Source organism: Crocodylus siamensis, chromosome 11, assembly GCF_052110815.1.
Source record: "Crocodylus siamensis isolate JL-2025a chromosome 11, ASM5211081v1, whole genome shotgun sequence".
Lineage (NCBI taxonomy): Eukaryota > Metazoa > Chordata > Crocodylia > Crocodylidae > Crocodylus > Crocodylus siamensis.
Window position 1 is genome coordinate 27,213,117 of NC_143405.1, and position 26,073 is coordinate 27,239,189.

Genomic DNA, 26,073 nt, shown 5'->3' on the forward strand with positions numbered 1-26,073 from the left:
GTGTGCGGGGTGGGAAAGAGGAAATACCTAAATGGCTAACAGCTACTCCACCACCACATAGGAAAAGGGCAAAGAAACAGCAAACTTACTCTGGAAACTAGCAACAGATAGATCTCCTGGGCCCCCACCAGTGAAAGAGAGAGTGAAAGACAATGAGAATGAGAGAGCACTATTAAACAGAGACACAAATGGCTCCCCTATCACTTGGAAACCCAGTGCATTACAGACATCTGCAGAAGTCTATGCCCAAAGCCAGACCAGCATTTGGTTACATTAGTTCCCACCTCTCCTACATACATTCTCCTCCAAAAGCCATAGAATATCACACTGTCCAGCAGCAGAGGACACAGAGGGAGGGGTTTGTAGGAGAATGCCAAATTTGTTCCTGCTTGTATAGCCTACTTCTTTCATAGTCCCCGGGCTTAAACGTGGAATTCTATAGTCCCTATCTCCATGATGAACAGCTAGTTATTTAGGCCTTTCTAAGCTTGGGATTTATTTGGCATTCCCTAGTTTCCACTCCCCACTTGAGAAGCCACTATGCCCTGGGCCCAACTGGCAGGTTGAAGACAGGTGGCACCTGCGAGCAGAAATTCAGACTTGTTCCTTCAGGATTCCAGTGAGACTTGCAACCTGATGGGGGCCCTCTGCTCCCAAACAGGATACAACTAGCAAAGTACAAACTGTGTTCCACCCCAACAACAGGGCTGAAGTAATAAAGGGATTACTGTTAGGGAAACGGCAACATCCCTCTTCTCCGCAGTAAATAATGCAAGCTCTGCAGAAGACCATCCCTTTCTCTGCCCCCACTGATAAATGATTTGAGCTCCCCAGAGATCTCTCCTATCCTTCCCAGTGCTGCAAATGCCATAAACTTTCCAGGGAACAGATCTGCCCCATTCCACTCACTCTGCAAGCTAGGGAGGTTGGCATCTTCAGGCTTCGTTTTCAGCAGGTGAGGGAGCCGTGTGTATCTGTATCCAAAGCCACAGCCCTGCAGGAGAAAAAGAAAAACAAAAACAAGTGGTACCTTTAACAGCATGAACCCTATAGGCCTCCTTCCAAGCTAGAGCTAGAGGCAGGTTTTTCTGCAAGAGGCAAAGCTGCCCAGCTAGCAGGTAAGAAGGCTGGAGAACCCTGGTCCAAGGCTTGCCAACAATGACACGAGGAGTGGGATTTGTTACCCGCCAGAGCCGCACAAGAATCCAGTTGGTCTGTGCCCAAGGCCGTTGCTCATATGGGGCCAGCAGGTTTTTCATCATGGATATTCGCCTGCCAGACAGAAGGGACAGTTCAGCAGCTATGATATATCATTGGGGAAATGGAAGAAGAACGGGAAGAGAGACAGCAGGGCATATTTAGCACAAAGGAATGAGGAGATATCCCCATTCTCCTTTCACTTGGTTAACAGGACTAAGAACCAGAGAGTAACAGAACCTATAGAACACTTTGGGGAAGGGATAAAGTCAAGCAACTCCGCTCCCAAACCCAACCCTAGTCTGTTTGCCTCAAGTGCCACAACCTCCCACCACTATTTATTCATCAGCCTGCTTCAGCCCAGCCAAGACATTTTCACTTACGTTACCCCTTATACCAGGGGTGTGAAATTATTTCGGATGGATGGCCATTTACTGAGTTTTGGCAAGCTGTCGAGGGCTGCATGGGTAGCCCTGCCCCTTGACAGGTGACCCACCACCAATCACCACCTTGGGACCAGAAGTCCCGCCCACTAACCCCTGACCTTTGCCACCAGAAGTCCCTCCCCTTGCCCCTGGAAGTACTCCTTTCAGCAAGGGGTTTTGCTCTCAGAACCAGAAAAATACCAAATTATATTCTAAAAGGCCAACAACATTCATTAATTTGATTTAAAAAAATATTTTTGTTCTGATTTACATGTGTTTGCATAGTGTACATAGAGGTGATTTCACAATAGCTTAAAATGAAGTCATACTCTTGTATATTGGGGGGGATTGGGGAGCAAATATAGCTTTGTGGAGAGTTGTGGGGGCTGGATAGGTGTGGGGGTGAGGGTGCAGGGTGAGGGAGCATGTGGGTGTGCGTGTAAATATGTGGGATGTGCGTGGGTATGGGGTTTGTGGAGGGCTGTGTGTGGGGGTCTGTACATATGGCAGCGCGAGGGGGGTGGGGACATGCGTACGGTGGGGTGTGTGTGTGGGATTCACCCCACACACACACACACTCTGTCCCTCCTTCCCTCCCTGCACGTGCGCATACACATATACCCTCCCTCTCCTGGCCCCAGGATACTGGCATGGGTCCTGTGCTCCCCAGTCTGATGATGCAGCTGGGAGTCACATGGTGCTGGAGCAGTGAGTGGGCAAGAAGGCATGGAATGGCTGGGGCTGAGCAGCTGGGTCCTGCTGCCAGGTCCTCCTGGGTCCTACTGCCCCTGACTCCTGTCATCTTTGACAGGCAGCCAGGAGCAGATGCATATCAATTTTCTAAATTTTTTTTAGGAGCCCCGTTGGTTGGATAGAATGGCCTGGCAGGCCGAATTCAGCCTTCCCCTACCTTTCTCAGCTCACAGCCCAGGTGCCATGAGAATTTAAGGGCAGGCCCAGCACTTACTGTTCCTCTGGAATCCTCTCCACAGCCCGCAGCGAGTGGGGGTAGCACACATAACTGGCCAGTGCTTGCATCAATGAGTCTCGGATGTCTGTGGGTAGAAGAGAAAAGAGAACAGCAGAATATGGCACACGTACAGAAGGCCAACTGTAGGTGGTAATCTAACAAAGCAGTATCCAATTAGCACTTAAAATCCCAGAGGAGAGAGCAAAGAGTGTTGCAAAAAGTTGGGGGAAGAAGGTACTTGTGGCCAGGAGGTGGACTGAAGCCCAGATAAGCTTGCTACCAGGAAGGACCATGCAACAGTACTTGGGCCAGGTCTAAAAAGCTTCTCCTACCATTCAAAGAAGGGCTAATAGTTTTGTGGTTTGCTCATTTATTTGTTTGTTTAGTGCAATGACTCCATTTTGTGTACAGAGGACTGGCTAAGGAGCTCCCAAGGGAGCAAAGCCAGCCTGCAACGCAGCAGCCATATCAACCCACAAACAGCATGTGGACAAAGAGAGGCCCACTGGAACAGACTAGAAACAATGGACAGGAGAATGCAATTGACAAGCCTGCCTTTGTACAAGGAGTGGTCCACATCAGCAATAGGATAAGACATAGTCAGAGAAGGCAGCTGGAGCTAGGGGAATTCTGGAATTCTTCCAGAGCTCCTGACCCCAAGATAAGGAATGCTCTGGGCATACTGATAAAAACCTCAGGAAGAGAAACATGTATAACATTTGTAATTTTTTTTCTAGAGATGCAACATCTCTCACTCTGTTAAAATAAAAAGATATGGCATATTCAGAAACTCTGTAAAATGTCCATTTGTATGTCTCTGCTGACAGCGATCAGGGTGACTAGGGACCTACCAAAAATTCAGTTTCATGAAATCCAGCATTGTGAAAGTGGGCAATACCTGCAAAATCCACAGGACAAAAAAAAAGAACACTTAGGAAACATAAAAATGCTCGCTCCCCAGAGGGCACTGTCCTTAGGGAGCTGTGGCAGCCCATTGGCTGTGAGGGCTGCCTGTCACATGGCCCCGCCCCACTCCAACTGGCAGCAAGGGGCAGGACTGCAACAGGGACAGGCTCTTGCAGCCAATCAGCAGTAAGGGCAGGGCTACAAGGCCCCCTGGACAATCGGGGGGTGGGGCGGTGGGCACCATGTTCCACCTGGAAAATGGCAGCCATTCACCATGTTCTGCCTGCAAAAGCGGGGGGGGGCAGCCTCAAATGCAATAGATCCCTATACATACGACTCCTGAAGACTGAAACTGTAAGCCAGGAAGCTGATACCCTTTGTGGTAAGTTGTTACAGAGAATGTGCTTACATCAGAGAAGTCTAAGCATTCAGAAAACTAGTGTGTGGCATCCATGTCCCAGTCAGGATGCAGGAGGAGGGATCTGCAAGTCTCAACTGAGAGATTCCAGCTGAGGCAATGCCTGAACTCTGTTCAGGCTCTGGAAGTTTAAAAGCACACAGGAAATTCACTGGCTGGATTCCTTGATAACAGGCTGGCAACCTGTAAGAAGGTTGGAAGAAGACATCCAATACTCAGTTGCATGTCACCTCACTGGAGAGGAGAGCAGTCTCACCCGTGCCCACGATCCTTGAGTCAGCAAAGTGCTTGGCCAAAATGGCAGCAAGGCATGTAAGAGTCTCTTCATAGCCTGCAAGGGAAGGGATCAGACAGTTAGGAAGGGGACAGCCTGTTAGCAGTCACTAGAAGGTCACAGACACAGCCCCAAACACCTGGCTGTAGACTGGGCCACAGGATTCATCCTTGCTGTGGAACTAAGCTTTCACTGAATGTTACTTGCAGGTCTTGGCCTTGTAGTGCAGAAAGAATTGTGAAAATGTGATACAAGTTACAGGTGGAACACTGCCTGATTTGAGACCCAAGCTGCTTCGACAAAGCAGTGGCCAAGACCCCATGCAACAAAATGCTCAAAGAGCCAGCCACAAAAATAAGCAAATTTTCAACAGCGAGCTGGGTATGTATTGTGTGTGGAAATGCTTGGGAAAGATACTTCATAGAACAAATTGCCCTGAAATCCTCTACCAACACTAAGTCTGGCCATAGGAAGTTTCAGAACAGTAGGCTGGGTCTGAGACTCCCAGCATAGCACATTTTCCCTCATCTGGATCGTTAGGTTGGCAAACATAATGGATAAACCTGCAGCAGCACAATTAACTGCCCTGAGCATGCACGCTCATGGGGAATGGTTAGAAGCAATCAGGAAATAGTGTCAACTACCTTGACACTATACAAAATAATAGAGAACATCTGGCTGTGTGTAACCATGCTGAACAACTGGATATCAGCACTGCCTGCCTTCAGAAGATTCAATTGCACCTTTGCATGGGACCAGGGTGCTCACAGGCTGATATGACAAGAGGATCCATATTGCTCAGCAAGGCAAACAAACTTGTAAGTTCCTTAAAACATCTTGTTTACCCAATGCCAAGCTGTGCATGTTTTTTTCATACAGTAGCAGTCCCAGACCGCACTCTTGATGCACGCATCACTGTGCCTGGAATTGTGCAGGCATACACCCACATACACATACTCTCTCTATCCTAGAGAGATTTGTTGTTCCCACAAATACTTGTTACCAAACAACGGTCAACTGCTTGATACTTGGTTCTATCAAGAGCAGGTTTCCCAAGGCCAGCAGAGCCCTTGCCCCTACATGCAAAACAACCTTCACACTTCCTCCTGCCATGAGGAAAGCACTTCCCATCTTTCCCTGTTCCTAAATAGTTAAGGAGATTTTGCACAACTCAACAGAACAATTTACCATCCTGCCCTGAAAAGGAGAATGTGGTCACAGGGCCAGACTGAATGCTGGAGCAGACACAGGCCCATACAAGCTCCCACAGGTCCAAGTCTCACTATCAACCAGAAGATAGCTAGCAATGAAAGCAGGACCCTATCACACAGGATTGTGGATGCAAGAAGCTGGAATACCTGCCTGGTTGGCTGACCTGCCTCTTCATATTTGTCTGGGTCAAGGACTCCATGGTTTCTAGGTTCACCAGCTGAATACCATCCATCAACACCGCCTAATTACCAGGGCTGTAGAGCCAGGCCTTTGGCTCACATGGCTGCTGCAGCACAGAGGTGGAATGAATGAGGGTAAGGAGGCCACTCCTGATGGGATTATGCATGGGGAGCAGAGACAAAGTCAAGTAAAACATCAAGCAGACAGGTCATTTGCAGGGCCATTTGTTGTCTGGAATATCTGCTGTACAATCTGCTAGCACCAGAATTTTCACTTGCACAGAAAAAACACATAGATAACAAACATGGCTGGGCAGAAACCCAGGGTAACAACAGAAAGTCAGTGACACCCCCACCCACCTGAAGGGTAGGCAAGAAACAAGAAATACTGCCTTTATTAATGATTTGGAAGATAAGATTGAGGGCACATTTAGCAAAACTGCAGAGGGTACTAAGCTCGATGGAGCTCCAGACACCTTAAAGGATTCAGAATGACCCTGATAAACTGGAGAAATGGTCCAAAATTAAACATATGAAGTTTAATAAAGACAAGTGCAGTGTCCTGTACTTGGGACAGAATAATCACACATACAAATATTATTATTTAGATTTATATCTTACCCTATCCAGAAAGTCTAAAGCAGCTTACAATAAGAGACAACTCAAAACAACAGTAGACTCCCCAAACAACACCCCAAAACATGAGAATTCCAGCCCACCTTCTCCCCACTACCAAATCCCTGCTTATCTTCCATTAGAGCAAACTATCCAGTCAATCCCAATTGTGCAGCCCAGAGCCCCAACCCCCTCACCTGGGAGCTCCTCCATGCTGTTGACAGGGCTGAAGTAGTTTTTCAGTGCACTGTAGCTATTCATAGCCACACTCAAGTAGAATTCTGGCATGAAGGCAAAAAGTGAGCCTGTCCTGTCACCATGCTCGATGGTGCGGATGCACACACGAAGTAGCCAGTATATATCCTGCATCTTCTCCTGGCCAGAGAAGAATACAGCCATGCTTCAGTCAGTTCCTACTCCAGGGAGCAGAAAAGGCTTATTCATTGAAACACACACACCCCCACACCTCCCTCAGGACTTTACCCAGGGGCCTAGATCTAAGATCAGTCCCTTGTACAGACCCCAGGGTTTTCAGAATTTTCTTGTATACACCTATTGCAAATTCCCACAATTCTGGGGTAAACATGTGAGGAGAACTATCTCTGGCCACCACCTTCACTCCTAAAGTACGTGTTGCTGCAGAAAGAAAGGAGTCCATCAAACTATGTTAGAGGGTGTCAGAAAAAGTTCCCTTTCACAACATGAAACACTGGCAGCTTTTTATGTAAATTAGGAGCCTATCTAATTTCTGCTTCTTAGAATGAATCAAATAAAAGAGAACTAAGAGCATAAATAAATCCTTCAACACACAAGGGATCCTGTTCTTTCAGTGGCTGTATCAATGAGTGATCTCAGTTAACCTCACCCAGGAAATATAGGGCACTTATACACATGCTCCAGGAGTGAAGGGTGAGGGGAGGGAGGAAATGACAATTTCTGGAGCATCTCGTGTATCAGTGTCCCTGCACTCAAAAAAGGCAGCGGGAGCACTTTAAATAAAGCTCATAGGTGAAGCTTTAGTTACAGTACTCCACTGCCATTTTTCAGCATGGGGACTCTGATGAGATGCTGGAGTCTACTAAAGCATAGTAATCATGCTCCAGCAGACTCAATTAATCAAATTTGCTTCAACACATTGTAATTACAGTGAATCGGAGTAGCCTCACTGCTCATGGGCAGGTACAGATAGATATAACAATTGTATTGATATCAAAGAATTCTAATACAGGCTGTGATACTACTACTTCTACGTTTTCACAATTCTGTAGCAATATATGAGCAACAAAAGTGCACCAACTTAACCCTTCATTCAGGGTCAGAGAAAAGGTAATTCAGCTCACTTGTATGACTACAGGATCATGTCAATGTAACCCTCCACAACCTTTACAGTCTAACAGCTGCTGCACATTCCTGAGCAGCAGTTCTCAATCCCCTTTTTAAAGTGGTTAAAGGTATGTTTGTCCACTCCCTTACTAGGGTGGTTTCTCTGTAATTTACAGCAAATGGTGCAGGTCACAAACTAAAGAACTTTCTCTAAGGATCTCTCTTTAAGAAAATAACATACATTTCAGTTTACCAGTTAATTTGAGGGATAAAAATCTGTTTATACCACATTAAGATTGGAGAAGTCACATCTGAATCTTTTAAAACGTGTTGACCTCAGAAAGTTACTCCAAGAGCTGCTAAACTGGACTGAAAGCTCAGTCCAGTATCATTAAAACAAAACAAACAGAAAAAGCCCCCAAAATGAAAACTATAAGCAACCAATTTCCTCCCTCCTTTCACCAGGTAATTCAGGGCTATAAAGGCAAGATTCTACTTTAGCATTAAAATAGGATTCACAAAGAGACTTTTAGTTCAGTCTGTTTACCCCGATTTATTATTAGTACTATTATTATTTTTTATTATGACATCACTCTCCTCCCAAAACTAAACCCACTGGCCTTGAACAGTCTCTTTGCTAACTTCTTTCAGCAGAGACCCAGGCAAGCCCCTGCTCAGGAGTCCTGTGCCTGTGGACCAAGTTCCAGTGAGGGTCATTCAAGTCAGAGCCCTGATGTCTGAATATCTGGCCTGAGTGAGAAGAACAGGACCAATCTAGGCAGACAGCAAAGCCAAGCTCTACTTGTATTGGCACTGAATGCAGATAACAGCCACTCCTAGAGGTACAGCCAGCACCTCCAGGTTTTTGGAGCAAAACTGGAGCCATCAGGGAGGGTTATGTAGAAAGCACTACATCTTGAATAAAATGACAGACTCCTGGAAAGAACTGGGAGGATGAGGCTATGTAAGGACACCACCTTGAAATGCATGCAGCACAGTAAAACATCCTGCTTTATTTCTGCAATCACTCTCCAGCAAACACATCTAGCTGCTGCAGTCCAACTGGGCAGAAGCCCCCCTCTCCCTCTGGGATCAGCAACAGACTCAAGGAGGCCACCAAGCAAGAGGACTAGTAGTACTCTGCTCCCAGGCACCACTGTCTGCTCCATGAAGGCCAGGCTTTGAACTCCTGCTGGGAAGCAGGGGAACTTCATAGACAAGGCATAGCAAAAAAATTTAGAGATCTGGGTTCAGTTGCCAAATCCATGTGAGCATGAGCCATGTAATGTCCATGCTTCCTGTATGTAAAAAGGAATATTGTTTTCCTGCCTCCCAGTAGCATGTGAGGTCTTAGGCAAACTTCTAGCCAAGCATCTATAAGGTCATCCAGTGGCATAAATTAATGAGAACTAAACACTGGAACGAGCCAGTTGAGCCAGGGGAACCTAGGAGCTGAAGGAAGAACTGCTGAGCAAGATAACTCACATTCCCTTCCACCAGCCACAGCACAACTCCATGCAGTTAGGTTCAAGGACTAGCTGCTTCTCTCTCTACCGTCATTCCTTCCTTAAATGGCTTCTAGAGGGTCCTCATCTTCCCTCCTTTCCCCCTTGGTGCCATCACGCCTCAGGGGAAGAAAAGAACGTTCCCCTTCTCCAAGAGTTAATAACACAAAGAGAGAAGAAAGAAGAGAGATCTCCAGAGCACATGAGAAAGATGTATAAGCAGACTTATAGAATCATAGAAAGCTAGAGATGGAAGGGACCACCAGAGGTCATCTAGTCCAACCTCCTGAACAAGGCAGGATCATCCCCAGCTAAACTATCCCATAAAAGTTTCTCTCTAACCTATTCTTAAAACTAGACAATCTACCCTGTTGCACAACTACAAGGCACATTGCAGAAAGGCACTGCAAACACCCTAACCTGCCACAAGTAAAGCAGTGAGACAAAGGCTGTCAGTGCCCCACTGCAGCAAGAGTTGTTAAAATGCCCTTGAGAGACCCAAGGAAGAAAGCGATGTTCTCCCCCACTGCAGTAGAGAAAGGGAAAATACCACCACAGACTATCAGGGATGCCCCCAAGATTGTGTCATCCAGCCCATGGGACTCCCAATGGGTCTGTGGAGAGCCCCTCAGCTGAAGCCCTGCACACTAGATCTGGAGCACATGGCACTGCAGAGCCTGATCTTGGCACAAGGAGGCTGAGTGAGGGCAGTGCAGGGCCCCTGGAGCCCAATCCCAGCCAGGCAGGGGCTGTGAGGAGGCAGGATGGGGTCTAATCCAAACATGTGCAGCAAGGGGCCTGAACCAGCCTGTGGACCAGCCCCACACCATTCATCTGGTTTGCAGAGCCAAAACTATGAGCACCACTATATCAATCTGACCATGGATTAAAATCCCTTCCCAATTCAGTAATCAGTTTAACCCGGAGCAAGACATTCTAACCAGAAGCCTCGAAGAGTTTAGTCCCAGCAAGAATACTGGCATATGACAGTCACAAATCTCCAGCCCTAGCTACAACCAACACAATTCTTCTGAGAGAGCTAGCAAGAAAAACCCTTGACACCTAGGGTGGTCATCATACAGGACAGTCTGGTTGTCCTCTCTTGATATGAAACCAGTTGCCTTTATGTCCTCTATTTTTTCTCTTGAGTAGCAAAAACTAGAATGTCCTCTATGATGTCCCCTTTTGACACCTGTAGCAACAGGAGGGAAAAATAGTCCTTCTCTGCCCCAAGTGGGAATCAGCAAAGCCAAGAAGCATGGGAAAAACCAAACACTCTCTTATCCTGCTCTAAGACCTCAAAACAGCAACCATGACTCCATACTTCATACCCTCAGACCGAATGGCCAGAACTCCCCTTTATGTATCCTCTCCACCAAGACTCTTAGAGCTTTCCCCATAGTACTGTCACTTAGCCAGGTGTCTCTCATTTGAGATTTGTATTTTTGATTAATTTTTCAAGGTATAGCACCTTGCATTTGTCAATAATGAACTTCATCCTGCTGATTCTAGCCCAATTTTCTAATCTATCATGATTGCTTTTGAACTGTGCTCCCGTTCTCCAATGTGTTCAAAAACCATCCTAGCTTTGTTTACAAATATGTTCAAGCAGCTCCCCATTCCAGCGTCTAAATAATGAATAAACAAGTTGAACAGTACCAGGCCCAGGACAGACAACTGTGGACTTAAAACCTCCTGCCATTCATACATTTGTTATTACATTTCACTTCCAGCTTCTGAACCAGTTGTCTATACACTTTGTTGTCATTTTTCCTAGTCTACTTTTCCAATTTGTTTATGATATGGTCAAGTGGGACTTTGTCAAAAGCCTTGCTGAAGTATAAATACACTATATCCACATTCCCTTTTTCAAAAGGGTAATTAACTTGGTGGAAAGAGATCAAGTTTGTTTGGGCATGATCTGTTTGTCAATCCACGCTAGCTGCAAATGGGCTTCCCTATGGCATGCTCCTGCAATACTACTGAGGTCAGGCTAACCAGTTTTTAACTCCTCAGGTCCTCCTTTTTTGCCTTTTCTGAAGGGCACTATATTGGCCCTTTTACAGTCTCCCAGTGCCCCGCCTGTCTCCTACGATGTGGTAAAAATTATTGCCAAGAACTCCAAAATCTTCTCTGTCAGTTCCTTTATTACCTGGGGATGAAGTTCATCGAGACTGATCAAAACCTCTAACTCCTACATTGACGTTCAATGCAGATAAATTCAAGGTACTACACCTCAAGAGGAATAATTAAAAACACAAATATAAAATGAGTAACATCTGTCTGGATGGCAACACTATGGAAGAGGACTTGGGAGTCTTCGTAGATCACAGATTCAATACAAGTCTGATGTGTGATGAAGCCACACAAAAAGTGAATGCAGTTTTGGGATGCAGTAGGTGCAAGATACAGGAGGTGATAGTGCCTTTGTACTTGGCACTGGCTAGGTCTCATCTAGAGTATTGTGTGAAGTTCTGGGCTCCACATTTTTAAAAGCATGTGGAAAAGTTAGAGGGTCCACAGGCAGGCAACAAAGATGATCAAGGGCTTAAAAGCAAGTCGTACATGGAGAGGCTGAAGGTGCTAGTCACATTTAGTTTGCAGAAAAGGTGCTTAAGAGTGGATATGACAGCAGTCTTCAAATCCTTGAAGGGTTGCCACAAAGAAGAGGGAAAGCACCTATTCTCTCTTGCCGAAGAAAGGAGAACACAGACCAATGGCTTGAAGTTGCAGCGAAGTAAGTTTATATGGATATCTGGAAAAACTTCTTCACTGTTAGAATAGTGAGGCAGTGGAATAGCTTGCCTAAGGAAGGTGTGGACTCTCCATCACTGGAGGTGTTCAGAAAGTTAGACATCAACTGGTCAGGGATGATCTAGGCATAGATATGCCTATGTTCTACCATGGGTATTTCCCATATTTTGGGCTTTGTTCGTCGTCCCCACCCCAACTCCCCCTTTTCTGCTATATTTATCAGGGTGTTTTTAAACCTTCCCAGAGGCTTTGGGAGTTGGCTACAGCCAAGGCTGGGAACTTTGACTAGGGTGTACCAATGCTTCTGCTGGGACCAAAGCCAGAGGTTCCTGGCTAGAGGGTCTTGCTCCTCTGCTCATGGTTAGGCCAACTGCCATAATTAGGGTCAGGAAGGAATTTTACCCCATGATCAGATTGTATGGACTGTGGGGATTTTTGCCTTTCTTTGTAGCAGGGGATTTGGCCCTCTAGTCAGCACCTCTTGGGTGCATATTAACAACAATTTATGGAAGCAGGACATTGGCTGCTGTGGTTCCCCTGCTTTACCTTTGGCAAATTAAGGTGTCTACATTGCGTCAGGGTTGATGGTAGTCTTATGTAGAGTTCAGATTATGGTGTTTGCAGCCTTGTTTGGATAGAGATGATTCTGCCTCAGAGACAGTGTTGGACTAGAAGACCTCTGGAGGTCCCTTCCAGCCCTACTTCTCTATGACTATGACCATGACCCCTGGCTTGTCCCCTTCCTTATCCAATAATCCCTATTAGTTCTCTGGTTGCAGCTTAATTTTTTAGGGTGGTGTCTGAGGCAAATGAACTGCTGAGCAGTTCCAATTTCTTTGCATCTTCTATTAAGAGTTCATGCTGGCTATAACTTCCTTGCTCTTCTTTTTTCCCCACCGTATTTACAGACCTTCCTCTTGTTTTTACCTTCCCTCAGAAGGCAGGATAGATTTGTACCTTATAGAGTAACTAAATCAGAGATGCATACGCTTACATAAGCAGTGGCCTGCTTCATCTCCAGGAAACAAAGCTGCTAAATGGAAAGCAGGGATTAGAATAGAAAGGATAGGGAAGGGGGATGAAAAAGGAGGGAACGCTGCTGGAAGAGGCAAATGTCAGTTGGTTTTTAAACTGTTGTTGTTTAAGTACAGCTACTCTGAGCTGACAATTTCTGAAAGGCTCACAAGCCTATGGCAAGAACACCTTGACCTTCCTGAGCATCCCATCTCTGACCTCAAAGTAGCTGTTCTTAGACAATAAAACTTTAAAATCTACTGGAAAGGGAAACTGCAAAACAAGAAACTATCCACACAATGGATTGCCAGAACCCGATTGCCTTCTATGATGAGGTGACTGGCTCTGTGGATGTGGTGTACCTTGATTTTAGCAAGGCTTTCAATACGGTCTCCCACAACATTCTCACAGGCAAGCTAAAGAAGTACGGGCTGGATGAATGGACAGTAAGGTCGATAGAAAACTGGCTGGAGCATCGGGCTCAGAGTAGTAATCAATGGCGCGATGTCTAGTTGGCAGCCGGTATCAAGTGGAGAACCCCAGGGGTCGGTCCTGGAGCTGGTTTTGTTCAATGTCTTCATCAGTGACCTGGAAGATGGCACAGAGTACACCCTCAGCAAGTTTGAAAGGGACCCAAGGAGGTCATTTAGTCCAACCCCCTGCTCAAAGCAGGACCAGCCCCAACTAGATCATCCCAGCCAAAGCTTTTGTCTAGCCAGGCTTTGAAAACCCCCAAGGATGGAGCTTCCACCACCTCTGGGTAACCTGTTCCTGTGTTTTAGTACCCTCCTAGTGAGAAAACTCTTCCCAATATCTAACCTAAACTTCCCTTGTTGCAACTTGAGACCATTGCTTCTTGTTCTGTCTGCCACCAATGGAAAGAGTCTAGCTCCATTCTCTTTCAGAGCACCCTTCAGGTAACTGAAGACTCCTATTAAGTTTCCTCTCAGTCTCCTCTTCTCTAGACTAAATAAGCCCAGTTCTATCAGTCTTTCCTCGTAAGTCATGTCCCCCAACCCCATCACTTTTTTAGTCATCCACTGCTGTAGCCTCTCTAATTTGTCCACGTGCTTTCCATAGTGGGGGGCCCAAAATTGGACGCAGTACTCCAGATGTGGCCTCACTAGTGCTGAATAGAAGGGAATTACTTCCCTTGACCTACTGGCAACACACTTACCAAAGCAGCACAGGATGCTGTTAGCCTTCTTGGCAACAAGGGCACACTGCTGGCTCATTCAGCTTATTGTCCCACTGTGACCGCCAGGTCCTTTTCTGCAGAGCTGCTGCCTAGCCAGTTAGTCCCCAGCTTGTACCAGTCAGGAAGGCCATGCACTTCACTCCTGCATGCCAGAGCAACGTTCTTATATTCTTCCCTAGTTATTTCTTCAAGTTTCCACTTCTTATAAGCTGCCTTTTTGGAATTTAGTTTACTGAAGAGTTCCTGGCTAAGCCAAGCTGGTTTTCTGCCATACTTGTTACTTTTCCCCGGCGTCGGGGTGGATTGTTCCTGCACACTCAGTAAGGCTTCTCTGAAGTACAGCCAGCTCTCCTGGACTCCTCTCCCCCTCAGTCTGGCTTCCCAGGAGATCCTGCCCATAAGTTCCCTGAGTGAGTCCAAGTCTGCTTTTCTGAAGTTCAGGGTCCTTACTCTGCTGATCTCCTTCCTTCCTCTCCTTAGGATCCTGAACTCAATCACCTTGTGGTCGCTGCTGCCCAAGTTGCCATCCACTACTACATTCCCAACCAACTCTTCCCTGTTTGTGAGCTGCTGGTCAAGAGCATGGCCCTTCACTGGCTGCTCCAGCACTTGCACACTGAAGTTCTCCCTAATACTCTCCAAAAACTTCGTGGATTGCCTGCGCACTGCTGTATTGCCCATCCCCAGCAGGTATCAGGGTGACTGAAGTCCTCCATGAGAACTAGAGCCTGTGATCAGAAAACTTCTGCTAGCTGTTTGAAGAAAGCTTCATCCACCACTTCCTTCTGGTCTGATGGTCTCTATCAAACATCCACCACGACATCACCCTTATTACCCTTCCCTTCTAACCTTAACCCAGAGACTTGCAACAGGCCTATCGCCAGTTCCATACTGGAGCTTTGAGCAATCACATGGCTATATTACATAAAGTGCAACTCCTCCTCCTCTTCTTCTTGCCTGCCTGTCCTTCCTGAACACTTTGCACCCATCCATGACAATCCTCCAGTCATGCAAGCTATCCCACCAAGTCTCTGCCATTCCAATCATGTCATAGTTTTGTGACTGAAAGGACCTCCAGTTCTTTCTGCTTATTTCCCAGGCTCTGTGCACTTGTGTACAGGCACCTGAGGTAACTAGTTGATTGCCCTGATTTCTCAGGGAGTATGAGAGCACCTCTCCTGTTGTCCCCTCCTGTTTGCTCTTCCTCCAAGTCTCCTGCTCCCTCACTTACCTCAGGGCTTTGGTCTCCATTCCCTGGCAAATCTAGTTTAAAGCCCTTCTTACTAGGTTAGTGATTCTGTCTGCAAAGACGCTCTCCCCTCTCTTTGCCAGGTGGATCCCATCTCTATCCAGCAATCCTTCTTCTTGGAAAAACACCCAATGGTCATAGTTAAATCCTTGCTGGCGATATCACCTAAGCAGCTAGGTGTTGATCTGCAGGATGCACCTGCTCCTGCATGGGTCCTTTTCCTTGTCTAGAAAGATCAATGAGAACACAAGCTGAGCCCCAGAACCCCTTGCCCTTGCACCCAGAGCCTGGTAGTCACTCTTGATATGCTCAGGGTCTCCCCTAGCAGTATTACTGGTGCCCACATGGATGAGCAGCATGAGGTAGTAGTAAGAAGGCTGGATGAGCCTCGATAATCCTCCCATGGCATATCAGATCCGGGCTCTGGGCAAGCAGCACACTGCCCAAGACAACAGGTCAGGTTGGCAGATGGCTCCCTCTGTCCCCCATAGAAGGGAGTCTCCAACCACTACCACTTGTCACTTCTTGGTGGTAGTCATCTCGATCCTACCCACCTTGGTGAGGCCTGGCCTGTCTTCCTCCACCAATAGAACATGCTTCTCCCTCTCTGCTGCCAGGCCTGCATATCTGTTCTCCAGATGAATGACTGCGGGTGGAGATGAAGATCTCTCCTTGCTGCCAGAAGTCACAAGGCTCCAGCTTCCACCTTCTAGGGAGTCCATGTCCTCTCCCTTCTCTAGCGCTGCCTCTGGCATTTCTTCCTCCACACAGTCCCGGAGATCTCCTCCACCATCGAATTGATGAATGCCTCATGGCAGAGGATGCTTTGGAGCCTCACCACCTCCTCCTGCCTGTTCCCTGAGAGACACCACCAGGAGGCTCTGCTCACACTACGGGCACTCCCCAACCTGGCCATCACTGGAAGTAACCTGAAAGCCCCAGTCCCCACAGTGCCAAACCTGGACCGGGTGGAAGCCTCGACGGTGAGCAGTCCTGCCTGGACAGAAGCCTCACAGATGCAAGCAGAGGCAATGGCTCTGGCATTGTGACATCCTCCAGCCACTTCTCTGGGTCTCTTAATCTGCATTCTCTCTCACTGCTCTTCTTCCAAGGAGACCTCCCCTAGCAAACTCACCTGGAACAGGCTTCTTTATTGCTCCTTGGCCCAAAGGGTTCTTTTTCTTTTTTTTTCCTGCTTCCTCATGCCAAGATGAAAGTCTTGCCCCTCAAAAAAAGGAGTTGGGGGGGCCACGAACTGGCTTAGGAACTGCCTGCAGACTGCTTACCCTTCTGCCGGACTTTAGACTAGCTACCGGTCTCTAAATTCCTTTCCCACATGTAGTTCATTCTTTTTCCTTTGCTTCCCTGATTTTGTTCCCTAAAAGTTCTTGTCATTTCCTGGTGCACTTCCTTGGCGACCTTCCCATCTTACTATTGCCTTTATGCTCTCCTTTGCTTTTGAGACATCCTAGAAGCTATTTGTGCAGCCAGACTGTCTCATGCCACTTTTCTAGAGCTTCCATTGCATCAGAATACCTTCTGTTGGGCTTACAATGCTGTGCCTTTTAGAAACCTTCAGCCCTTCTGCACCCTTTTATCCTTCAGTTTGTCCTCCCAACAGCATAGTGCCTATTATCTCCTTGAGTTGTATGAAATGAATACTTTTTGAAATCCAATGTCTTAGTTCTGCTGACCTCATGCTTTCTCCATCTCAGAATTGCAAATTTTATCGCATCATAATCACTTCCTCTTAAATTTCCCATTACCTTCACATCTTCAACCAATTCCTCTCTACGGTTCAAAACAAGATCCAAGATAAATGATCCCCTAGTCATGTCAACTTTCTGAAACAGAAAGTTGCTCTCCATACAAGTTAGGAACTTGTTTGTCATTTTGTTTGACTGCATTATTCTTCCAGAAGATATTCTGAGCACTGAAGTCTGCCATCAGTATCATCTAATAACTTTCGGATGATTTTGACACCTTCCTGGTGAGTGCCTAAATTCACTTCTTCCTAACATGGTGGTCTATAATAAGTACCCATCATGATAGTAATGCTTTATCTTTCACCTTTTATCCTTACACAAGTATGTTCTGATCCACTACTTTCTTCCTCCTGAACCAGGGAACAAGTATATACATTTCTGATACGCAAGATGATACCACCATTTTTTTCTCCCAACCCTGCCCTTCTAAAACAGTGTCTCTTTCAGTGTTGACACTCCAGTCATAAAAGAGTTATTCTATCGAGTCTCTGCAATACCAATTGTATCATGGTTTTCTTCACAAGCTGCGACTTTCAGCTCATCTCGTTTGTTCCGCACATTCCTCACATATGCACACATTGGAAGTATTTTGCATTTTGACCTACCCATTTCCCCCTTGCATGCATTCTTGCTGTCCTGTTGCTCCATGGCACTTCCCCTAAGTTGAGCTGCTTCTTCTGGTCCTTTCCTCCTGGATTTTTTGCTCTGTTGCTGCAGGGTATTCACCACTCCTGTGGAACCTATTTAAAACCCTCCTTACTTGGTTGGCCAGATGATGCCAAAAGATGCTCTTTCATTTCTAGACAGGTGGATCCTGTGTCCCTTGATAGCAGTCCTCCACCCCAGAACACTTGCCCACTGTTATAGAATCCAATGACTTCATGTCAGCACCTTCATTCTGACATACTTTTATTTCTATGATTCAGTGTTCCCTGTCTGGGTCCTTACCTTCCACCAGGAGAACTGATGAGAACACCAGTTGTTTGAAACTCCTTCATTCTCCTGCCAAGCACCTTATAATCTCCTTTGGTCTGCTCATTATCATTCCTGGCAGTATTGATGGTGCCTACCTGGACAAGTAGGAAAGTAAACTGGCCTGATAGATGGATGAACGAACTCTGGAATCTTTTGTGACATCTTGAATACAGGCTTCAGTCAAACAGCACACTACCCAGGATCCCAAATCTGGATAAGAAATTGATGCTTCTGTCCTCTAGAGAAGGGAGTCACCAATCACCACCTCTCCTTTTCTTTGGTACAGTGGTCTTGGAGCCCTCATCCCTGAGGCCCTGCCTTTTAGACTGCTGGGTCATCTGGTGAGTCCCTGCTTGCTGTTGTCCATTTTTCCCCCAACTGTTTCCCCTACAGAGTTCTTGAAAGCAGACACTAATTTGAGGCTATTCATCTTGAATTCTGAGGATTCTCCTGCTAAGTCACATGCTACCACTTCCCTTTCTATTCTTTGTCCTCTCTTGTTCCAACTTCTCATGACTCCCATGGATACCTGTACTTTCAAGCCTTCAATCTTTTCTTCCATGATGAACACCAACTTGCACATAGTTCAGATAAAATGGTCTTGACCCCCTAGGGGAAAGCAAACATGGTGCATCATACACAAAAAGCAACTACTGATCCACTCTCCATCTCCACTTATGCTGCCTGTGCTCCCTGAAGGACACCTAAGGTGTAGAAAACAAACCAAAGAGCCTTGCCCCAATCCCTCCAACCCCTGCCACGTACACACACACGCACACACATGCACACACACCCTCCTGCAGTGAACTCTCAGGAAACTCCTTCTGTTAGCTTCTTCTCTTTTCACAAGAGGGTGTCATTTACAGATTCACAAAAGTTTAGGTCTGCAAGGGACCTTGTGAGATCACTGAGTCCAGCCCCCACTCTGGGTAGGAAAGACTGCTGGGGTCAAATAACCCCAGCAAGGTATGCATCCAGTCTCCTTTTGAAGATCTCCAGGGTAGGTGCCTGTACCACCCCCACTGGGAGTCTATTCCAGAGTCTGGTCACATGAACTGTGAAAAAGGTTTTCCTTATATCCAGTCTGAAACCTTCTTTTAGGAGTTTATAACCATTGCTCCTGGTTTTCCCTTTGGGCACTTCAGTGAATAGCTGTTCACCTAACCCCTGATATATTTGTGAGCTGCCACCAAATACCCCAAAGTCTTCTCTTTTCTAGGCTGATGCATCTGTCAACCTTTCCTTGTATGGCTTGCTCTTCAGGCCTCTAATCATGTGAATGGCTCTTCTCTGGACTCTCAAGCTTCTTTACATGCTTCTTGTAGCACGGTGCCCAGAACTGGATGCAGTACTCCAGCTGCAGTCTCACCAATGCCAGGTAAAGTGGGAAAATAACTTTCTTATTTTTGCTTGAGCTGCAGCAGTTGAGGCATGCCAGCGGATTGTTTCCTCTGCTAACTGTAGCATCACACTAGTGGCTCATATTCATTTTATGGTCAATTATGACCCCCAGGTACCTTTTGAACATGGTGTTAGCTAGGGGAGCATCACTGAGCCTGTACGTTTGTTGCAAATATTTCGTCCCCAGATGGAGCACTTTAAACTTCTCAGTGTTGAACAGCATTTGGTTCTGGTCCACCCATTTAACTAATCTGTCTAAGTCCTCCTGGATCATCAGCCTACCCTGATGCATGGCTGCACTTACCACAGCTTAGTGTCATGGGTGAACTTTGCCAGTGTGCTTTTCACACCTACATTCAGATCATTAATGAAGATGTTGAAAAGCACTGGTTCAAGTACTAAACCCTGGGGAACCCCACTGGCTACTTTCTGCCAAGTCAACACAAATCGGTCTATTAGTACTCTCTGGGTTCGATCCCACAGCCAGTTTCCCACCCATTTGACCACTGAATTGTTGAGCCCATAGTCCCCTAGTTTTACCTCGAGAGCCTCATGGGACACCAAGTCAAAGGCCTTCCTAAAGTCCAAGTAAATGACATCAACCTCATCTCCCTTATCCAGGTGGGGAGCAACCTGGTCATAGAAGGAGATGAGGTTAGTCAGACATGACCTACCTGCGACAAAACCGTGCTGGCTGTTGTTCAGAATTCTGTCTTCCACTAGCTTATTGCATATGGACTCCTTGAGAATTTTTTCAAGGATTTTTCCTGGGATTGAGGTCAGGCTGATTGGCCTGCAGTTCCCTGGGTCCTCTCTCCTCCCCTTCTCGAATATAGGCACAACATTGGCCCTCTTCCAGTCTTCTGGGACCTCTCCTGAGCACCATGAATTCTCAAAGAGGTTCACCAGGTTTTCCTGCAATGACTCTGGCTAGTTCGTTCAGCACTCTTGGCTGGAGTTTCATAGATTTCATAGACATTAGGGCTGGAAGGGACCTCTGAAGATCGAGTCCAGCCCCCCGCCCAAAGGGCAGGAAGTCAGCTGGGGTCATAGGATCCCAGCGAGGTAAGAATCCAATCTGCTCTTGAAGGTGTTCATTGTAGGTGCTTGAACCACCTCCGATGGCAGGCTGTTCCAGACCTTGGGGGCTCAGACACTAAAGAAATTCTTCCTCATGTCCAGCCTGACATGGTCTTGGAGCAGTTTATGACCATTTGACCTCGTCATCCCTTGGAGCGCTCTGGTGAACAAATGTTCTCCTAGATACTGGTGGTCACCCCTGACAAACTTATAGGTGGCCACCAGGTCACCCCTGAGCCTGTGCTTTTCCAGGCTAAAGAGCCCCATGGCTCAGCCTGTAGTCATAAGGTCGGTTTTCCTGACCTCTGATCACGCGCGTGGCTCTTCTCTGGACTCTTTCAAGCTTCTCCACATCCTTTTTGAATTGTGGAGCCCAAAACTGGATGCAGTACTCCAGCTACGGCCTCACCAAGGACGAGTACAAGGGGAGAACGACGTCCCGGGATTTGCTTGAAAAGCATCTATGGATGCAAGCCAGCGTTTTGGTTACTTTAGTAGCCGCAGCATCACATTGCAGGCTCGTGTTCATCTTATGGTCAATGATGACCCCCAAGTCTCTTTCTTCCGTAGTGCTAGTCAGCGTAGCACTGTCGAGCCTATAAGGATGCTGCAGGTTTTTCTTCCCAAGGTGGAGAACCTTGCATTTTTCAGTGTTAAACACCATCAGGTTCTTGTCCGCCCATTTGCTGAGCCTGTCCAGGTCAGCCTGGATCACCTGCCTATCTTCATGCTTTGCCCCAAAGTTTGGTGTCATAGGCAAACTTGGCCAGTCCACTTCTGACTCCAATGTCCACATCGTTAATGAAGATGTTAAACAATATGGGTCCAAGGACAGAGCCTTGGCGGACCCCACTGGTCACAGGACACTATGATGAGTGACTGTCATCTATTACTACCCTCTGGGTCTGACCACGAAGCCAATTTTTCAGCCAGTGGATTGTGGTGGACCCAAGGCCACAACTGGGCAGTTTGGCCAAGAGGTGACCATGGGATACCAGTTTGAAGGCTTTTTTGAAGTCAAGATATATGACATCAATCTCTTCTCCCTTGTCCAGGTGACAGGTCACCTGGTCGTAGAAGGAAATGAGATTGGTCTAGCAAGACCTACCTGCAACAAACCCATGTTGGCCATTCCTTAGGATGTTGGCATCAGCCAGTCCATTAAGGATGGCCTCTTTAATAAACTTTTCTAAGATCTTCCCCGGGACAGAAGTCAGGCTGATTGGCCTATAGTTAGCCAGATCCACTTTCCTCCCTTTCTTGAAGATCGGCACTACATTGGCCTTCTTCCAGTCTTCGGGCACTACACCAGAGCACCAGGAGTTTTCAGAGATCTGTGCCAGGGGCTGGGCTATGATGCTCACCAACTCCTTGAGTATCCTGGGGTGTAGATTGTCAGGGCTGGCTGACTTGAAAGTATCCAGCTTCTCAAGGTGTTCCTTCACAAGGTCAGCATTGATGGAGGGCAGGGGATCTCCCTCACCCGGACCTCCCTGTCCTGTAGTGGGCATGGGCGTCCCATGGGACTGATGAAAGACTGACGCAAAGTACCAATTTAATAGGTTGGCTTTTTCCTGGGCGTCAGTTGCCCCATCTGGTTCAGCAGGGGTCCAATGTTGCCCTTGCTTTTCTTCCAGCTCCCCACATATCTGAAAAAGGACTTTTTATTGTCCTTGATGCTCAAAGTTCATCCAGTCCTGCTGACTTATAGATATCCAGCCTCTCTAGCTGTTCTTTTACCAGCTCTACAATGATTGTTGGTAGGTGATCATCCCTACGGTGACTGACTATTTGGTACCATATTTGCATTCAGCAGGCTATCACTCTTAGACTGGTGGAATACAGATGCAAAGTACTCATTCAGGAGTTCAGTTTTGTCCTTAGTGTCAGTGATCAGATGTCCAGATGCATTGAGCAGTGGTCCCACGTTGCCACTAGTTTTCTTACCTACGTACCTACAGAAGGATTTCTTATTGTCCTTGATTTCAGTTGCTAACTTGAATTCAGTCACCACCTCTGCTTTTCTAATCTGCCCTCTACAGGTGTGGACCAATCTTATGTAGTTCTCTTTGGGGCCTATTTCTAGTTTCCATCATTGGTAAGCCCTCCCTTTTCTTTTTCAGAAGATCTAAAACTTCTCTATTGAGCCAAGATGGCCTTCCAGCCCCGGTGTCACCCACGTGTACAGGTATGGACAAGTTCTGTGCACTGAGGACAGTGTCCTTGAGGAACAACCACTCTACATCCATACTCTTTCCCTACAGTCCATGATCCCATAGGGCATTACTCACTAAAGTCCTTAGCTTAGTGAAGTCAGCTTTTTTAAGTCAAGAATATGTACCCCTTACTGACAGATTTCCCAGCCTTACGACGGACAGTGAAAGCAACAGTGACATGGTCACTGTCACCTAGGTTACCCTCTATCATCCAATCACTCACCAGGTGATACCCCTTGGCCAAAACTAAATCTAGGAGCACATTTCCTCTGGTCAGTCTGTATACTTCCTGAGATAGGTACAGCTCATCAATACAAATCAGGAATCTACGTGACCAGTCAGATCTGCTTGAGTGTTCTTCCCAGGAGAGGTCTGGATAGTTAAAGTTGTCCATGATGACCATTTCCTGTGCTCTTGCGGCCTCGTCCAGTACTCTAGAGAATTCCAGATCTAGCTCCTCATCTTGATTCAGAGTTCTATAATATATTCCTCCAGTTAGGTCCCTTTCGTCATGTACCCCCATATCTGGACCCAGAGGGTATCAAGTCACCCCTCCTTAGTACCAATTTCAGCTTCCAAGGAAGTGTACTTACTGCTCTTTTACATATAGAGCTACACCTCCACCCTTTTTCCCTATGTATAATCCCTCCCATGCAGGATGTAACCTTCTATAGCTATGGTCCAATCATGGGTAGAGTCCCACCAGGTCTCTGTTACCCCTATGATATCGCAGTCCCTTCTGGAAAGCCAGAGGGCTAGTTCCTCCTGTTTGTTCCCCTGGCATTTGTGTACAGCCATTTGAGCCCTCCGCTGGAGGTCCTCTGTTTCCCGTCACATTGTGGGAGTTCCATTCCCTCAGCTCGTGCTGTAGTGTCCTTCCTGTTATCTCCTGTTGTAATGGAGGTTTGTTTGCTGGCCCCTGGGTTTGCTGCACTTTTTGTCTCCCCCATCCCTTAGCAAGCTCAGTTTAAAGCCCTGTCCAGGACGTCTGCCATCCTGGCTGAGAAAAGAGCCTTCCCCTTCTGCATGAGGTGGATACTGTCCCTTCCCAGAAGACCTCTCTCTCTGAGGTGCGTGCTGTGGTCAAGGAAGCCAAAACCCTCTTGGTAGCACCATTGCCAGAGACTTTGGTTCACCTTCTTCAATACATCCATCCCTCCTAGGCCTGTAACCAGGAGGACAGAGGAGAAAACTACCTGCACCCCCAACCCTGTAACCCCAGCCTCCAGAGCCTTGTAGTCACTCATGACCTGGCCAGGATTGTTCTGAGCCATGTCATTCGTGCCTGTATGGATGAGGAGCATGGGGGAGTGGTCAGAGGGCCAGATGAATTTAGGAATCCTTTCTGCCACATCCCAGATATGGGCCCCTGGGAAGCAGCAGACCTCATGGGCCAGAGGGTCAGGGTGGCAGATCACTCTCTCTGTCCCTCTCAGAAGGGAGCCACCCACCATGACCACCCTGCATCTCTTCTTAGGGGTGGCATCTAGCTACTTCCCTTTATCCAGAGGCAGGAGCCTTTTACAAGGCTGCCTAGGCTCTGCCTTCCTGGCCCCACTCCTCAATTAATTGAGCCAGCCCCACTTGAAGCAAAGCACTCCACAAAGCTGCAAACACAAACACTATCAAGCAGTCACAAGTCAAACAGATAGGACAAACCACACACCCAGAATTTCTGGTCTTCAGATCACCAGCTCCCAGCAAAAGCTCCTTAACATAGTCCCACTACTGAGTTGCTCCTATCTTTGACGCCCCAGGTGGCAGATGGGTGAGGTGAGGGAGGCAGAAGCATAAAATCTTGGAAAAGTACTTCTGGAGGTCAGCTAGTCCAACTACCCGCTTAAAGCAGGATCACCATTATTCAACCATCACAAGCAAATTCTTGCCTAACCTATTACTAAAACTACACAGGCTACCCTGTCACACATCTTAACTTGCCACAGGTAAGGTAGGGGAACAACAGCAATCAGTGCTGTGCTGCTACTAGGTTTGTCAAAATACAGAAGAGAACATCTGCATGAACAGAATCTAGGTCGCTGCTAAATGCAACAGGTAAATGGCTATATCAGGTGGTCCGGTTTCTCAGAGAAACTGAACCACCTGAGCCTGCCTTTTAGATTGCTGGGTCATCTGGTCAGTCTTTGCTTGCTGTTGTGTCTGTTTTTCTCCCCAATTGTTTCCCCTAGAAAGTGCTTGATAGCAGACTCTGACTTGAGGCTATTCATCTGGAATTCTGGGGACTCTGGGTGGTTCAGTTGCTCTGAAACCTTCACTGAAGGAGAAACCCCGCTGAAAAGGGAGAACAGCGAGGACATGAGGTGATAAAACAGTCAAGCTTCTCATCTGGAAGCATCTCAGGATGTCTGGAATGGTAGCCTTAGCATGCATGCCCTTACGTTGTAGAGTGGGGCACAGTGGCAGGCAGATGGAGAAAATATCAGGAAACTTAACAGTTCTCCTTTCTCCTGCACATGCATCCCACAAGGAGATCTGATAAACAGCCTTAAGCCAGCTAGCCTCGAACAGTGTTTCATCCCCTCCCTTTTGTTTGGATCTTATAGCTGATGCTTCTGGGAAGGATTCACAACACTGTGTATCCAAGCCAGGACACAGAACTGGTCTGTGTTATGACTGAATTATTAACAAACATACCCCAGGACAGGAAGGTTTCCCCTGCTCTCTCCTGACTAGCCACACAGAGGCAACTGAGACTGTTCTACGGAGAAGCCTACTTCACAATGGAGTTGACATTTGTGGCAAGATAGTCAAGAAGCAATCCCACCTACAGGGAAAAGGCTCCCAACGTAGCTGGTCTGACATTTATAGTCATCCTGTAGCTGTTGCCATCACGCTCCTTTCTTACCTTGGAATAGATGGTGACGTTGATCCAGGCTAGGCGACGGCTCAGGTGGTTCAGTTTCTCTGAGAAAACCTTTTGACTTTTCAGCAGCTCTTCATGGATATCCCTCCTCTGAAAGGACAGCAGAGGAGGTGAGGAGCAGAAGATGTACTTTCCCCATTTGTACCATTGCTTTTTTGAGCTGGATGAACAGTACAGAAGAGGTTCCCCCCTCTATGTCTGCTCTCTCTAGGGAAAGAGCTAATAGGACCAGCTACTGGCCTTGCCAAATAGAGCTGCTCTGCAGGGTGGAATGGGAGCTAGAAACAGGACAGTTAGGGAGGATGCTGCCCTTAACAGCACGAACTGCCAGTCCAACCCATGGGTGGCTGGATACTAACACCTTGGTGTCCAGATGTTTTGGGGTCACCTACCATCAGAGGAAGCTCTTTGAGGGTTTCATCTGAAAAAGTTAAGTCTCCAACTGCAGTAGCAGGCAAAAGGAGACAAACTCAGCACTCACTGGGAGCGTTTCCTGATTGGGTCCTACAAGACAC

General features: G+C 47.0%; 1 protein-coding gene across 5 annotated transcripts in view; it reads right to left on the bottom strand.

Annotated features, from left to right (window-relative positions):
- RNF123 (ring finger protein 123) overlaps positions 1-26,073 on the bottom strand; it is a 126,885-nt gene that overhangs the window by 58,024 nt on the left and 42,788 nt on the right. For all 5 annotated transcript variants that reach the window (XM_090023037.1, XM_090023034.1, XM_090023036.1 and 2 more), the window contains 6 exons: positions 25,541-25,648; positions 6,394-6,571; positions 4,173-4,247; positions 2,590-2,677; positions 1,185-1,272; positions 910-994 (listed from right to left, as the gene is read on the bottom strand). In XM_090023037.1, the coding sequence (XP_089879163.1) occupies positions 910-994; positions 1,185-1,272; positions 2,590-2,677; positions 4,173-4,247; positions 6,394-6,571; positions 25,541-25,648 (622 nt within the window). The remainder of the gene's footprint in view (positions 1-909; positions 995-1,184; positions 1,273-2,589; positions 2,678-4,172; positions 4,248-6,393; positions 6,572-25,540; positions 25,649-26,073) is intronic.